Source organism: Calliopsis andreniformis, chromosome 1 (genome assembly GCF_051401765.1).
Source record: "Calliopsis andreniformis isolate RMS-2024a chromosome 1, iyCalAndr_principal, whole genome shotgun sequence".
NCBI lineage: Eukaryota > Metazoa > Arthropoda > Insecta > Hymenoptera > Andrenidae > Calliopsis > Calliopsis andreniformis.
In genome coordinates, this window is record NC_135062.1 from 9067394 (window position 1) to 9085744 (window position 18351).

An 18351-nucleotide genomic window follows, 5' to 3' on the forward strand; every position below is an offset into this window, starting at 1 on the left:
ACCCGTGAGCGTACGCGGCAGAGGCTGCTCGAATGGAGGCGGGCAACAGTCGCGAATTGAATTCCAAAGGGGTTAGCGCGCATACTTAATGCCATGCATCACGGCGGATGTTATTGATGCGCCTCGCGAATGCAACCGCGTGATACACGCCCGAGCAATGGCCTCTATTAAATTCGGCCCGACGCTAAATATGCTGGCCCGTCGCTGCAGGTGGCGGCCCCCAGGCCCCGATGGTGGGGGCGGGTTAATGGCTACGACGCCCGTTTAGCGGCGGAAGGTGACCAAGGGGCCGACGACCAATTTCCACGGGGCCCACCCGATATAGGGGCACACGTGCTGCGGGAACGAGTTCCTACGGGGGAATTTTTTTTTCTTGCCAGGGACTACTCGTCGATTCGTCGCGCTCGCGAAAAGAACGCGCATATTTATCGTGGTCGTTAATAATGCTCCGAGGAGAAAGGGCCCAGGGAATTCCTCCGTTCACCGACTCGCCAGCGATCTTTGTCAACGATTGTCGAACCCGCTGGAATAGGAGCAGAGAATTGTGTGAGATTTGATATCATTGTAGAGGCTTTATTATAGGAATTGATGGGATAGTAAAATATCTATTGCAGTATTTGGTTGTATGGAAAATTGATACATGATTTCCTGTGAGTAGCAGTTTGAATTCTTGGAAACAAGTGAATGACGATGAATATGTATCATGTGCATTTATATTCTAGAAAATTGTCTTTTCATGTGTATGAATTGATGAATTGAAGAATAGTATAACTCCAAAATTAGTCAATTTTAAATAATCTCAGAACTGTAGAAGGCGAGTCACGAGAAAGAGGATCTCTAAATATTTCCGTTATTTATTATTCTATCAAAATTGTTCATAAAACTAAATTTTACTATTTCAAGATGCAGTATGGGAAATGCAGTGATGGGAAAGACAATTTTTTAAGCTCATGTTTTTTGCAAGATTTCAAGGTCATCAGTATTTTTCTAAATAATTTTTTAAATATCCTTGTAGAGCATAAAAAACGAATTCAATGACCATATGCATCATATCATTTTGGTCATTCTATGTCGCAATATTTGCATCTCAAGGATTAAAATTATTTAAGAATTCACAACGAACGAGGAATTTTGTAGTGGTCATTTCGTTCACCTGACCTCACCCCATTAGATTTTTTTCTGTAGCATAAACTAAAAAATGTGGTTTATTGCGGAAAAATCCAATGAGGTGAAGTCAGATGAACGAGATGGCCACTTCACAGTTCCTCGTTCGTTATGAATCCTTAAATAATTTTAATTACCACATGCAAATTTCTAGAGATAAAATGACCAAAATGATGATGATTAATACGGTCGTTGAATTCGCTTTTTTATGCTCCACAAAGGTATCGAAAAAAAAACATAAGATTCCACGAAAAAGAATATTAGTGATTTTGAAATCTCATTTGAAATATTCAAAACTGAATTCATATAAATGCTATAACCTCGCTGTACTAGCTAAAGATTAGCTCTTTCAGGGAAACACTAAGGAAAATAATTTAAAAAAGAAGAAATCGCAATTACTCAGAACCAGCTTTCTCCAATTCACGTGAAATGCCAACTGTCCATACTATTAAAAAAGAAACACAGCGCCTCAATGTGGTCAATATCAAAGTGATTACAAATTAGCTCTCTTAAACGAATGTAATATTAAGAAAAAAAAGCGATAAGGGATCTCGTCGTCGTACCGCGTTTAACATTTGACGAACCGTTCGAGCTGAAGTATTAAATTTGTGTACGTATGAATTTCTCGAAACGACCAATAAATAGCAAGAATCTGAAAGAAATGGGAACTTCGTTGCCGCAGAAACGCATTCGTTACCATAAAAATGGCCATCGAAGCGAGACTTATATCCAGGCGCAAACGGAAGCCCCATGCGAATATTTCGCAGGTGCGCGACGAAATTTTTCTACATAAATTGACCGAGTGACAACGCGCAATTAAATAAATACCCCTGAGATAAACTTGTTTACTTCCTACTAAAGAATGTTTATTCGAAGGGGGTCGCCGAGGTGCAAGCCGCGAAATGCACAGAACGACTTCACGAATACCGGTTTGTCGGGTTTCCCAGCGACGTTAATTTCTCAGTTTTAATCTTCCTCTTTTACTTCCGAAATGAACCATCGGGACATCTAAACACGACCGTACTTTCGATAAAGACTGATGCCTCGCGTTAAACATATACATATATCGAGATATTTACATTCACGATTAGGTACCAGGTAGTTGGACGAGTATTACAGAGATTTCCTTAGTAGGTATAGGCTCATAATCTAGTGATCGTTAGTTGATAGCGTGTGCTGGTAGCGCATATTTGTCTCGTGAAGAACGTGAGTGAGAATTTGTTGAAGCAAATTTCGAGGGTGATTCTACATGTCAAAATAGGACGAAAATGAAGAATAACAAAATGGCGTTTGAAATTTTGTTTTAGAGTTGTGAAAACGCCTAAAAGTTGCGTGAAATTTGTCTGACTCTACTATTCTACTGACTTCGTTGTCTGACATGAGTAGGGGTCGTTGATAGTAGAATCAGTGCCAAGTCAGACATGCTTCATGGTTGATGAGGTCTATTTCACAAAAATGGGTCTAATTTAGATCTACAATCAATAATCTGAAGCAATGGATCAACTTGATTACTATCCATACTAATCTGATTTACCTCTTGTTCAGCTTCAATCCCATCAGAAAAGCTTAACTTAACTACTAACTAGACGCCATTTTCATAAAAGCAACCCGAGAAACATAGATATCAGGATTTTCACTACTAGTCAATTTTACAATGCACAGCGCATGACTTCCCTTTTAAGTGTCAGGTCTCGATATTGACGATCGCATAAAAATAAATGCAGATATGGGCCATTGAAATTCATCCCAAGAGATTTCAATAAAATCTCGCTGAGCCTGCGACTATAACTAGACGTCCATTCACTAACCAATGAATACGAAGTCTGACAAACAACTGATTAAATTACCGACGAAGGACGCTATTGACAAGCAATCGACAGAGTTTTCAATAATCCACAAATAAATTCTCCGATAGCAGTAAAATCGTCGCCAGAAATAAAAGCGCTGCGCCCAGGATGCACCCTTTCACTGTTGATTATCCTTTTTCGCGATATATACGTCCAACTGGTTTACGAAGGCAACGAGGGACTTTTTCCTCGTGTTTTGCTCGGTCGGTGCACCACACGGACGCGATCACGAAGAACCGAGGAGAGCAAGAAAAAGCAGAGAGGGAACAGGGGGAGTAGGAGGAACAGAAGGAAGCAGAGGAGGGTTAACGCACTCGCCACACCCTGCTTTAAAGATTGTAAACGATTATTAATGCTCCACCGTGGCTGACCCGTAACCCGCCCGCTGGATCCCCCTTCCTGTACCTCTCTCCTCGCCAAGGTCCTGCACCTACAGCGTCTCCTCTTCCACCCTCGAAATATCCCAGCAAGAGCAACAAGACCGAGCGGCATAACCGGGAGAAATCGAACGAATCGACGCGAGGCCCTTACTCGACGCTTTTCTTAATTAGCGACGAGCATTATGCAGCACAACTCGGAATTTATGGTCCACCACGACGACTAATTTGCTTAACGCGCTGTGCTGTGCGCGTTAAGGCGTCGAGCGTGATTGAAGGGGCGGCGAGGTTAGAAGTAAACAATTTGGGATGATGACTTGTAATGTTGTAAAGATGGAAAAAAATTTGGAAATTAGACAGGGGTTGCAAGGTGTAGGTATGTAGATTATTAAATGTTGATTATTGAGTGATTGGTGGAGATTGATTTGTGGGAAGAGGAATGGAAGAGCTTTCACTGGAGAGCACTCGAGGAAGGTGATGGTAATCAGGGCGATGTTTGATTTTTAGTATTGAGTAAGCTTTTCAATTTTCTATGCAATACTATCTGGTCTGAATCTGATCTGATGAGTAATGAAAGTCTTCAAAAGCTAAAGTTATTAATGTTATAACTAGTGCTTAGATCAGATCTAAGCAAATTTTACTTGAGGTAAAGATAAAAAGCAATAACATGGAATAATGAGCCTCGTAAACTATTTACTATTTTTTATTGTGAAACTAGCTTGGGAAAAGTAACTTTATGTCAAGATCTAATAGCTCATTTTCAGATAGGTAATTTTTTATCTTAATTAGATCTTACAAGCAAAATCAGAATTTATGGTAAGAAATTCCTTCAGGAAATATTTATGCAAGTGTAAGATAATTATATGATGAAATAATTCAAAGGAAAATCATCCTTTATAATACCAGCAAATCACAATAATCAATATACAATCTCACGTTCTTACATTCTTACATTATAAAAACCACTGTAAAATTGAAGTAGCCTGCTCAACTTTTCGACTCATTTCCTTTACTTTTCCACCGTAAAAAGTCTCCGCAATAAAACTCACATAAATCTCGCGATATCTTCCTTCCTCTTCGATAAACAAAGTATGCCTTCCCAATATTATTACACCACACTAATTAAAATATACCAAAAAATACCATTCGCTCGAATAATACTAAATTAAAAGTCAAAGTCGAGAACACGTTCGACAGTCAAACAGCATGTTTCGAAATCCGAAACGAAATACTTGCAGGAATAAAATCGATCGATTTCCAACGTGACCCGACAGCACGGCTCGGAACTCGAAGAATTCCCGATAGCCGCGCGGAGTATCGATTCCGTCGAATTCGATGAACCCGCTTTATCTGAATGGGTTACGACGACGTCCATTGAATACTACCTCTGAACTTAACGATAAGAGCCCGCGGGGAATGCGAATAAATTCCGCGAGGCGGAAGTTTGCAATACGTTCGGTAGTCCTTGTTTATCGATATTTACGAGGCAAGTTCAGTTCCTCGAATTCACCATTATCGGATGTTCCGTTTAAGCCGCGCTCCCCGATAATCCAATGATCCGCGATATGAAACGATACGACGCGTATAAAGATAACGTCCCGGCGCATTGGTGAAGTGTCGATGTCGCATTATGCAAATTGCACGTGACACGTGCTACATTTCGCTGTGCCCGCGGCGCTGCGCGGCTGATCAGGGAAACAATTTTGCATAAAGTCGCGCGGTTCGTAACGGGTTTCGACCGTCGTCGATTCGTAATTGGCCGACTGATCAAAGGGCAGAAAAATGGCGAAACAAGGAGAAATCAGGTGTAAAAATGCTGCAGCGTTCTCGTTGAAATTTTTTTCGTTCTGAGACCTAGTAGTGACTTTGTGTGGCGTTCAATGCATGATGCAAGATAGGAAATCGATTAAAAAATGACGAGAGATAAAATAGTAACTGTGGTAAGGGACCCTCGATATTTGAGAATCTAGGAATCTTAGTATTATTCAATAAATGGAATATTTAAGTATTATATTTAAAATTTTGAATATTCGACCACTTGAGAAATTTGAAAATTTCTGAATCTTCAAATCCCTCAAGAAGATTAGAAATAAATTTAATTTCTAATCTGTCCTAAGGTAAATATCCCAGTGACCATACAGGTCCCTGAATCTGGGCACTAACACTAATTTTATTTAATGTCCAGCTTAAATTCTAATAAAAGACCACTGATACCACTAAAAAAAGAAAATTAAAAAATATAGTCATGAAGTAGTATATTCTGTTACTGAGATGCAATCCAAGGGTGAAAACATCTACATAAATCCCTAAAAAGGTCGTCCACTCACTGAGACATTTGACATTGTAAGCGTCCAGGTATTGGGACATTTACCTTAAATTTTTGATATCATAAACTACTCTTACGTAGTTCAACGAGCTCCACAAACTGACAAAGGCTCGCTAAAAAGTGCTCCTTACAGGAAGCTCTTCCCACAAGAGAAGGTACGTGCTCCGACTGACAACTAAGAAGTAAATATCTCACTTATCTTCAATCCAGCACTTGCAATAGGTACGCATTTGCAGACAATATACCTACATTCATCACTACTCGATTAACGACAATAAATGTCGATCGTCCGAGGGCCCCTTTACAATTAACAGAAATAGACACAGTGACTCACCATGAAAACCATGAACCTTGATTGCAGGTTGGCGCTCTCGAAGTAAGTCAGCGTTTCCAGCCACCGTGCTCGCCCGTGTGTACGCTGTTCACTTCCTTTCTCCGTTTCGATCGTTTTCCTGGGGTATTAATTCACTTCACAGCCGAGAAATCGATCGGTCAGTCCACTTCGATAATCACAACCCGGTCGCGCTGTCCAATATTATCGACGCCTATATATTCCCGCGAGCAGCACGTTAGTCACTGACGATTTTGAGCGTTGACAAAAAGTGGAGCCAAACGAGACAACTGACGAACGAGAGAACTGTGCTCGCGGACAGTGGACGAAAAGATAGGATGGATTGCTCGCTGCTGCGACCCTTATTGCTCGTCCACGGTTATTTAGAGTATAATAATGGGCTACGCCTCCGTAAATCGACGCTACTCTATGCGAGCGAACATCCAAAAAGGTGATGTGCCGCCTGTTAATTCGACTATCTAAGAGTAACTTATTAATTGGCTATCGGTAGCGACAGATACAGATACTGGTTCTCTACTGGCATCTGATTGGCATACTGGCATGAATACTGGCCCGTTCGGCGTGCATCACCTGCAACATACAAACGTACGTATCTGCATTAGAAATTAGTCGGTTACGATCGCGGGAAACTTAACTAAGCAGTAACGGCAAGGTTTTATCACGATTCCACTAGTTCCTCGACCCTGCTGAATTAGAGTCACGGAACACGGCATGCCGACCAGTAATCGGTCTGCATTCTAAATATCCTCGTTAAAAGTCGCTATAAATATTATACGATACAAAGTCAACTTCTTTCTTTGGTCAATTAACGATTAACCTGCCCGTAATTAGCAGTATTATTGGCTTGAGTAACGAGTTCGCTCGGAGTACCAGGAGGCATACGTTTCTGGGTGAATTGCTTCGAAACGCTCTTGGCGAAGTTCGAGTTCTGTGAACGTTTGAGGAATACCTCGCGCGTTAGTCATCTTTTATTTAAGTTTAGCTTTGAGAAACGCTCGAAATTCGAATTTCTTTTCGATCGTGAAATTCGTTCTAATAATGGAGAATTGTTTAATTATGTGTTTATAAAATACAAATTAGAGTATTCATATTTTGAGGAATATGTTGCTTGCTGAAATAATAATGAATGAAGTTGGATATTAGTTTCTTTTTAGTGCTCTAGTAGAAATAAGGTCAGAATAGTACAGACACTTTAATTATTCTTAATTCTAGTGTTCATGATTATAGTGTACTATGTAGTCTTAGAGGCAGAAAGCACGACTGCGCATTCATCGTTAATTAATCAAATCGTTACTTGCAACATTGTAGACCGCTGAAGTACAACAAATTCTAGACCAGTGTTTCAGGTATTCCAGATTCAATTTGATTTACATTCCAAAGTAAATTCGCTATTACATCCCTTTTACTAGAAACATTTAAGAATCTCAAATAAAAAATTATGGACAATAACCCTTCATCAACAATCTTAGTTTTACTGATATCACTGTCTATAAACTGATCTTAAGTCAAAGAAGAAAATTATTAAGAATTAAAATTATTATAGAATGAAAATTATCTAATAATTTTCATCGCTATAGATATGTTACCTATAGTCCCATATCCTGCTACTTCCTCACCTAGAAAAGAATTCAAAAACAAACTAGTAAGAACTAGGATTTTGTGCCTTATTTCCTGCGAATCACAGATATTGAAAGAATCAAGCACGCTGCCCGATTTATGTACTTCTCTGTTCCTTTGGAAACGTGTTAGGAAATCACAGTTATCACCAGGACCTCCCAAGCTGCCGAGCAACAAGTTACTCTACTCTCTAGTGGAATCACTGGCATTGGGCGTAATAATGAGTAAACGCAATGGCATCATTTTGTCGGGCGCGGTCGACAGTACTGAGCCAGGCCCGTGACGCACCCGGTCTTTATTTAAATCATTCGATCCGTCACGCTATAATCGATTAACACTAATAGCCGAGAGAATAGATCGCAGCTCGCTGCCCCAAGATGCACAATTTCTAGCCACCGCGCCCTGCGCGTGAACCTCTCCCTTAATCGAGTATCCCAGCGAGCCGATCGACCGCTAAACACTTTGTGTATTAATTAACGTTCCTCTGCACACGTTATTTTAGATCGTTATCAAACCGTTGTGAGAAAATTCCCAGTTTATCCAGGCCCCCATTTTCCGCCATATGCAGGCACCATTAATGCACCTTGTAATTTGCAGAAAGCATAGTGCGTATTAACCTGACGGAGCTTTAATTATAAACTGCTCGAAACTGCTTTATCGTTCAATCGAGTTACCGTGTGGGTACTTCGAATATATAAAGCTAGTGTATTATGTTGATGAGAGATTTTTGAAAGTGTTCATTTCTTGATCTTTTGATACCGTATGTACCCTTTTGTTGCTGTGTTGCATTCATGAGGCTGTGTTTCTGTTGGAGAGGGTTCACTGCTTTGATGGTCTTAGAGGAAGGGCTAATTCTGTGATTTCTTTTTTTTATGGAAGTATAGCTTTTGTCAGTGTGATATAATTATAATAGTTTGAATGGAACGCTCATTTACCTAATGTATTAATTTCACAAAATAAAAATATTTATATTTATTCTAAATATTTTTATTTTGTAGAGTTAATACATTAGATAAATGAATAATACATTATTCTACATATAAATTATTTCTTTAAACTTATTATATTTAGCATACTCTTCCATTAGTGGTTCACGACCTAAAGTACGTAGGTTTTCAAAGTATCACCACTCGACATATTGTCTATTTTATTTTGACTGTTACTTTCTTAAAGAATTAACTCTTTTATTACATTTAGATTTATTACTGCAGTAATGCTTTAGTGAGTGAAGCCAGTCTACTAGCATCAATATATATTTTACTTATTGCATCAAATTGCAAATCTGTAGAGACAGGTATAACACACAGAGAATATCAAAATTAGAAGGTTTCGAAGAAAATGAATTTCAATATACATTTATCTCATTAAATAGATAAAAGTCAGTATAAGTGTTAGAAAAAAAATATCTCATAAATTTCTCATAAAATTCGAAACGTGTCAAAATGGCGCGCTCCAAAAACGGTGTTAATATTGTAACATCGCAGTGTATCACAGCTTCTGCTGCGACATTTCAAATACGATAGTTCAGACGAGCGCAGCTCGTTATCATAAGTCGTTAATTATAAAAAAAAAAATAGTGAAACGCGCTCGAGACGAAAGGTCGACAATCCGAGCGCTTTTCTTTCGCAAGAATAACGCTCGGCGCCTGTGAACCGACTAACCTTGGAGCGCACGCTTTACAAAGACCTTTGCGATCCTTTTCACAAGCTCGAGCAACCACTCGAGCCCCCGCCCACGGTTCTGAAACACCCCAAGCGACGTATTGAGAGGCAAGGTGAAATCTGTTTCACAGCTTTGCAGCCGTTGTCTCAAGGAAACGATCTACGTTAACGGTGAATTCTAGATCCGGCACGCATAATGCCGCGTGCGCAAACATTTCGTACGGAGTGTGAGTAAAAACTGCACTGGTGTTCGCACTTTCGTTGGCGGACTTTCACGGCGGACCAGTGACGGTAGCCCTTGCGCTCCTGCGGCTGCGCTTACACGATCGACGCAGCTCTCTATAGATCCTGGTGGAATCAGAAAAGATCGAGGCTGCATGACTGTTAAAAATATCGATAATTATATATCGAATGAATGCAACAGTAGCGACGGTGTTCGAACGTGCGAAGCACAATGGAAGGGAAAAGTACGAGTGCAGTATTGCAGTGCAATTCAATGCGCTGCATCATGAATGCGCACTGGTGACTGTGGAGTTTATTAAATTGTGAGTATTTTTGTGAGAGGCTATTATTAATCAAAATTATGCAGGTACGAACTTTCTATATTATTAGAGTGAAATAGTAAGTTGTGAACAATTCTTTTTTAATGAATAATCATAGTTAATATTAATTCAGACAATGGAATTAAGTTGAAGCTAATCTGTCCTCAAATATAAAATAACAAGTTTTAATTTTTTAAATATTTGGAGGTAGCATGACAAGATAAAGATTTAACGACATACCTGCATATTGCACTTGTATTTCGAAAGTGACATAACTTAAAAACGTGATATTTGAATTATAGTTATGAATCAGTTTAGCAAATGCATCTCTATTTATTATAAAAAGTTTACTAGTTAAACGTCTAAATTATAGAATTTATTCAAAGAGCACTTCAATTATGAATTACAAATTATTTAAATAATTTCAAGAAAATCATTTAGTACAAGTACAACATAGCTATTTTTTAGACTAATTATTCAAGTAATACAACAACTATTAAGTAAAACTACTCTTTATGTCAATATTATATATTTAATAAATAATTCTGTAGTTCTAAGGTAAAACAACCTATGTCACATTTTCATAAAATTCGAATTATGGCCTTAATTGACATCTAGAATATAGAATTTATATTTTTAAGAGGAACAAGGGACATTAAAAGAATTTTCTTACCTAAAAATAAGAGTTCAAGAAGATACAAGTCCATAATACAGTATTAAAGCTGAAAACATTAAACACCTGTATCTCGAAAACAGAACCACGTGACTTAGATAGTTTTGCCTTACAGCCACAGAATTGTCTCCTAAACTCATAAATATGTAGCTTCTTGCTTACCCTCTTTTTAAGTTATGTCACTTTTGCAATACATGTGCGATATGTATGATGTATGTATGTACTAACTTCCGTAACCTTATACCACTGAAAATAGAAACAAGGAATAGTTGGTGAATTCACAAAGTGAAAAGAATATGACTGTACGTTTGTATATCTGAAGGAATACGAAGTTAGAAGAACTTTATAATGCAACGAATAGGCGGAAAGTTCCATATAGGTTTGATAGAATTTCACATGTGTAATAGAAGTTGTAATGCAACGTAATGAAAAGTTAAAACCCGAAACATTTCCGTAGAAAAGTTCTACGACGGGACTTGACCTCAGGCTACGTGGTCGTCTAGCGTCTATGAGCTACAAGTAGACAAGAAATTATGTACGCCGCGCCTGGTTACGTAACAGCGTCTACTTCTTCAATTATTGAAAGGCGTTAGTCGCGTTTATACGTGGTACGCGTTACCTACTACATTTTTCCATTAAATTGAATTTCCCAGGTTTTCCCATTCAATGTATTTCCTCCATAACGCGTTTAACTCGCTCCTTTCATGCTCGCTGCAACGTTTCTAATCGGAGTTGGGTGAAGTTATTCGAATGAAAAAGTACACGTTGTTCAGGAATATCTAATCAATTTTATTCGTATTTTTTTACTAGAAGCAGAATTTATTTGCAAAATTATTCGACAGAAAAATTATTTAGAATAGTGTTCTTTTACAAAAAAGAAAAGAAACTTTCTTCCTTATGACCACGTTCAATATTCTAATAAATGAATTTTCAATCATTGTTTATATCGTGAAAAATCGTCAAAAAATAAAAATCCTCTTCTTCTCACCAGAATCGATTTTATCAAATTTCTAATCGGCGACCCAGCAAACGTGACAATTTGTCTGCATAACAAATGCACATCGACGATTATCGATCTATCCAGCGATCGATCGCCGTCAGTTGGTCTTATCGCGAGATAAACACCTCGACGATGTTATCGATAAGCCGACGAAGCGAGACGCGTGGACAGGCATCGATCGTCAGTCGTTATCGATCTTAGCAGAATATTCTACTTCTGACTGATAATTAATCCTAAGTCATCGCGAGAATGATCGTCGTTCAAATACGAGTCCCTCGTCGTGTCGAACCCTTAGACCATATGTACTACTAGACACCGCCATGTACAGAAAAACCACGAGCTTAACTAAGCAAAGATAATTGCTAAAGTGTGATGTCACACTGGGCAAAACTTAGACCATGTATACTTATACTACTAAGATCGAAGAATTTTTTCGTCTGAGGAGTAGTGAAGCAAATAGCGTACCAGCAACCAATTAATAACGTTCAAACATTAAAATTAAGAATAGTGCAAGCGTGTAACTTGTCTCCAAGGTTGAATTTTGAACAATATATAATAATGACAGTTATGAATGTGAATCAATGTGATAAATCTGAATTATGTCGATGGCATGTATTGTTAAATCCTACAACTTTAGCACTAACAATAACTATCTCTCGAAGGAAGCATTTGTGAGCGTACTTCCAGAGGAAAAATCTGTTTGTTTTACGATTCTAAATTCATATCTAAAAAGTTCGACCGTTTAAATCGCGAACACCCTGTATATGGTCTAAGGTCGAACCCGTCTCCGTGGTCCACGCTCACGGTTTCCACTTTAAGAACGCGGTTGCACCGTCGTGCAACTCCACTCTTAATTGAAAGGTTACGAAACCTCGCGTTTAACGAATAAACGGCCGCGCCGCTCGCGCAGAACCTTCTATGCAGAACACTAGATCATCTATTATATCTCTTCCAGTGGATATGACTGCGCATAATCGCGGCGCACCATGGAAGCCTAGATAGATCGAGGGACGCGTAAAAGTCAGCGCCAGTATTTTACATAATAATTTCGCGTTATGTAAACGCAGCATCTCTGCGCGACCCACTGAAACGCGCTTCAATCGCGTTTAACGCCTCCGATATCATCAGTCATGCATCTACATACGCTGTCAGCTGTAAGCGGCACGCTTGCTCACTTTCGACAGCGTGTAATTGAAATTTCAGATAGCAGAACTTATAATCATTGCAGTATTTGTTATTATTGTGTGTAATGTATGGCTAAAATATCACGATACCATACGATTAATCCTTATTTGGTATGATGGAGTCACAGCGTTTGTATGCATTTATCTCGCTTTTAATATCTATTGTGTAGAATATCAGTGAATTACTTGTAGATAATAATTTGAAAAGCTGTGAATTTTCTAATTACTGTTATGTACTGATCATTTCTTATAAGGAACTGGCGAGGGTGATCCATTTAAATAAGGCCATCTAAATATCTCTTTTTCTAATTCTGATGACACAAAATACATTTTACGTGTAACTTTAAAAATATGAAGGGACCAAAGTACTGCAAAGAATGTTTTTTTCGAAGTATTTTTTATATCATCGCAAGTGAAATAGATATATAGGTAGCTTTATTTACATAAACCATCCTATTTATTATTATGTATAGTATATTATAGTACAGCTAAAATATCATGATACTATAAAAGTAACCCTTGGTTGGTGTAGTCACGAAACTTATATTACCTCAGTTTTGATAAGCATATTGTTGTGTAAAATATCAGTGAACTGCTTATAGACAATGATTTGAAGATCTGTGAATTTTCTGTTTACCATTACTAACCATTTCTTATAATGAAACAGCGATCACTATTATATTACATTATAATACTGACCGTACCACTTAAGGGTTAAGTTTCATGTATAAACTAGTTTATCTAACATGAAATAACGAAATCGAGCCCACAAATGCCAAGCCTAGTGAAACTATCTTCCTATATCATAAAGCTATGCATGAAGTGCCTGCAAGAAACTTGCAATAAAATTATCTCGGAGACAATTAAAAATCTCGTAAGAGAGATTCCCACGACTACTTCAAGCCTATAATGTTTAACCGCGGAGAATGCATCCATGCCACGCGCATTTAATTTTAACCAAGATGCTATTGGTAAGATATAAAATCAATAATTCTTTATTTTTAACTTCGTTCGTTCCGCAAGAAAATGGTGTACCATAAAAACCGCTACCCTTCGCTATTTTACAGATTCGAGTAACATTTGAATGCTATTACCCCACATTCGCCGAGAGTCCAGATGCATTTGACCGATAGCGTGCGCTTTTCCTCGCTCAGAGTATCGCGGGGCGTGCATCAGAGACAGATCGGGTCAGAAATCGCTGGTACGGTTTCTCTGCGTATTTATAAGGCCACGAGGGGTACACCTACGTGCCCCAGTCAGCTCTATACGAGCTCTGTAGCTTTATGAATGGAGCAGCGCGCGTGCGCGACCATTGGAACAGTTCGAGCCAGCAGCGAAAGTGACCTGCTCTAGCTAGTATGTACCTGCTCCAACGCACGCATACGATAGAGTGTACTTGCGTGCGTACGCTAGAGGCGTAAGAACCGCCTCGAATAATTGCAGCGGGTAGCCTGCTGCTCGCTGGACGCGAGAGTGCACCGCTGCGAGTGTGAAATGCACCGCGGGGTACCCGCGAACGCTGGCTCATAAAAGCGGCGAAAATTCGGAATGGGTATATTGGAAGCAGAAGCGAGCAGGAGTAACGAAAATAATGGAGTCTCTAGTTAATCGGTTCTGTAAAGAGGCCTGTTAAGTAGATTGTTACGAACTCTATAAAATCGCTTTAAGTGCACTTATAATTGCAGTTATTTTTAGGAATGAGTAGAAAGTTATGGGTTCTAACTTTCCTATGGAAACTGGGGTTACATGCCTGTATATAAATAGTATGAGTTTCTTGTCGGCGATGACTCGATTAATATAATAATTTAGTAATGTTGTTTGGAATTAAATGAGATACAGGAATTTAATGGTAAACTGATTATGAAATTGAAACTTTCTTATACCAGTACTTTTATGTACTCGTAAACCGATAGATTTATGAACATAATTCGACTTGATACTCGATACATACTAATTTTCTTGTAAAGTAACACGATGATATTTAAAATCAAACTAGTATTGTTCAACGCTTAAGAAGTATCGAAGGAAAATGGAAAAGCTAGAAGAACGTGGAACATGGATGTTCTATATAACTAAGTTACACAATATGCAAATCTTGAATGAATAAAAATTGCAATTTCTAAAATAAAAACACAAAAACTTCGCAAACTGGAACATAAAATTTTGCAATATGTATCATCTTTGTTCCCCAAACTTACACTTACGAATTATCGTTCTTTTAATATATAAATAATTTTTATTCTAGTGGTAGCTAAAACTTGAATATACAAAAATTACACACGATTACCTACTAACCAAATCTGAAACGTGAATAGCTAATATGATACGTTGAGGGTACTAAGAGCGAACTTAACAATTTCAAAAATATTTTTTATTTCATTCGCTCTTACAAAACATCGATAAAACAGATTTCTCTCGAAATTCGTATTTATTGAGTTCACCCTTACTGCCCTCAACATCCCATATGCACCAACGTAATAATAAAGGTCAGCGAAACAACGCAAGCGTTAAAAAAATCCTTCATGTTCCGCAAATCTGACGTGCCAAAGAAACCGACCAGATATTCGCTGTCGATAGGAATGAGCCACTGAATCGGGACAATTATTCGAGTGGCACAGATTCAGTCGCGGCGCATTGAAATTTTACAGCGGCTTTGACGCACGACATTTCTCGCATTTTTCCCTTTTTTGCCCGCTCGCCCGATACGTTACCGTGCGCCGACATGTCGAAACAGATATCTGCATGGAGCTGGGTTAGGTACTGGCCGTACTACCGGTGCAAATAATTGTGTTATACCGGGGACACGATAGATAACGATCGCCGTAGATCGCTCGTATCCGCGTGTGAACGAAAGCACATGCACCCATTGCCAGGACATTACCTTATCTGGCCTTCTCTCCTTTCGCCTTGAAAACTACCGTAGCAGTACGTACTCTTACGTACGGCCGCGTAGACATCCGGAGACAAATGCCAGACGTGCCCTGCCACGTCGCCAGTGACGGCAACTGAAACGTTTCGAGTCGCTTCGAATCTATACAGGGTGTTACAGTGGTTCTGCGTTAGTTGGCCATGCTTTAAGACGAGATCTGGTTAATTATATGGGGAGGTCTAAGGTAAATGTCCCAGTACCTGGACACTTCAGGTACCAAATGTTTCAGTACCTGGACACTTCAGATGCAAAATGCCCCAGTACCTAGACACTTCAGATGCCAAATGTCCCAGTACCTGGACACTTCAGATGCCAAATGTCCCAGTACCTGGACACTTCAGGTGCCAAATATACCTCAGTACCTGGACACTTCAGATGCCAAATATGCATCAGTACCTGGACACTTCAGATGCCAAATATGCATCAGTACCTGGACACTTCAGTTGCCAAATGTCCCAGTACCTGGACACTTCAGATGCCAAATGGTCCAGTACCTGGACACTTCAGATGCCAAATGTCCCAGTACCTGGACACTTCAAATGCCAAATTTCTCAGTACCTGGACACTTCAGATGCCAAATGTCTCAGTACCTGGACACTTCAGATGCCAAATGTCCCAGTAACTGAACAACATTTTTAGCTATTTTTCTACACTTTCAGACACTTGAAATGTGCCTCAGTAACTGTATATACTATTTTATGGTATTATTGTTTGTTCTTTTATTAGGTATATGAGAATTCAAGCTCAAAATGAAATAATGTTAGCGTTTGTGTTGAGGTACTGGGACAGTTACCTTATTTTTAGGAATGTCCCCAGTGTTTTCTTTTTCAGAGTCGTTCATCTTAGAATGGATAAATAGGAAGAGTGATAAAGAATGAGTGCGAATAAGATATCGATATACGACGTAATGAGTAAGGAGTCTCGTTCAGGGAGGTCACGCTTATTTTCTTTAAATTCGTGAAATTTATAAATTATTAAAATTGAAATTAAATTCGTAAATTGGCGAAGTCACTTCCAAAAAGTGGTGGGGATAGTGACGGTCAATTATCTCGGGGAAATTTCGATCAATTAACCCGGAGCCACTGTACCTCTAACGCGACGCACGATTTTTCATCTACTTACAGTCATCTGACAAAAAGAAGCTTAGAACAAAAGTTGCAGGGCATGGAGTGTACAATAGATACCACTGAAAAAAATTTCGAAAACAGTTTATTTTCATGGAGAAAATGACATTTTTACTATGTTTCGTATTCGTCTCGATATCTTCTACAATGTGGTAAAAAGAAAAATATGTGTTCCTATCTGTAAAACCCAAGGTGACCTTGATTTCGCCGTGAAAATAAACTGTTTTCAAAATTTGTTTATTAGTATCTATTGTACAACTCATACTCTGCAACTTTTCTTCTAAATTTTTTAAATCTTTTCACAGCCAAATGGCAATTTCCGAATACTGTGCATTGTCAAGGAAACTGCTCTAGCGTCAGAACGCGAAACGAGTTGTACACGCGTGTGCTATTAATTGCGTGATCGGTTATTTCCGTGATTTCCACATGCATCTACTTAATATACCATCAGGTCGCACGTGCAACAAAGCTAACACCGACTTAAGCTTCTTAATATAGAATTCGCTGCAGACTGCGTTATCGTATGGACACGAGATAACACGAGACGCAAACACTGTGCCCGACCGACGATTGCTAAATCGGAGTCATTTAAAAGTAGAAGTAGAGGCTCCAGTTGGGCGAGTGACGCCATGCAAATCTACAATAAACACTGTCTTAGGTTTAGGCAGTGTTCCATTGAGTCGTGCAGGTAATGAATTTTATAGAGAGTATTTAAAATAATGATTCTATTAATCTAGCTTTCGTGTTTAGAAGGGTTGTTTATACTGGAGTACCAAAAAATAGTGTTAGTTATGAATGTTTTTCTTGAGAAACTGTGGGGGCACAGGTTCATCGAAGTTTATTTGGTTCTATTGGAAGAAATCTAAAAATGTGTATACTATAATGCTCCCTCCTCCATTCTCTAATTTACTATTAAAGTATTAATCTCTCAAATAATTCTACTTTCATCCAACTCCCATAATCGATTAATCCTCATAAATAATGGTAATATAATATCATTCAGATCCATCGTGAATAATTCCTTGCCATTCAGCTCCATCACTTTTCCACAATTAATCTTATCAGCAATAGTGAAATGATAGTCGTCTCTTTTACGTGTTGTGCATCGACGCCGTTAATTAAACTAATTGCAGACAGCGAGTGGCTACCACCTGCTCATCATCGTATTAGAAAGTGTAACATCGGACGACTCTATCAAAAGAACCTCGAGGAAAAATCTCATGTTCCTTGGTTCGTTGATTTTTAATTGCAAAGATCGCTTAAAGTGACTTCTCCAAATGAAGATTTTCTAAGTTGAAAATCAATGGGAGATTTTTATCTAAAAGAAACTTAGCATCAAGATATTTAAAAAAAGAAACAGTCTTTGTAGCACAGAGACGTATTAAAATCATTTTAAAGCCATCCAGGGAAGTCCAAAGTTACAAATCAGTAGGTCTTTCAAACGTCTTAAATGACATTCATAAGACGTCTTAAAGACGCTCAAATTACGTCTATAAGATGGTCAGACAAAAAATAGACGACTTTAAGACGTCTAAAAACGTAAATCTTTAAGTTG

The 18351-nt window shown here is 38.6% G+C and overlaps 1 protein-coding gene across 1 annotated transcript in view; it reads right to left on the minus strand.

The window, feature by feature from the left end:
• LOC143177551 (uncharacterized) overlaps positions 1–6183 on the minus strand; it is a 422101-nt gene extending 415918 nt beyond the window's left edge. The window contains exon 1 of the mRNA XM_076375538.1: positions 6049–6183. Coding sequence (XP_076231653.1) covers positions 6049–6060 — 12 coding nt within the window. The 5' untranslated portion in view covers positions 6061–6183. The remainder of the gene's footprint in view (positions 1–6048) is intronic.
• Positions 6184–18351: the final 12168 nt, after the last annotated feature.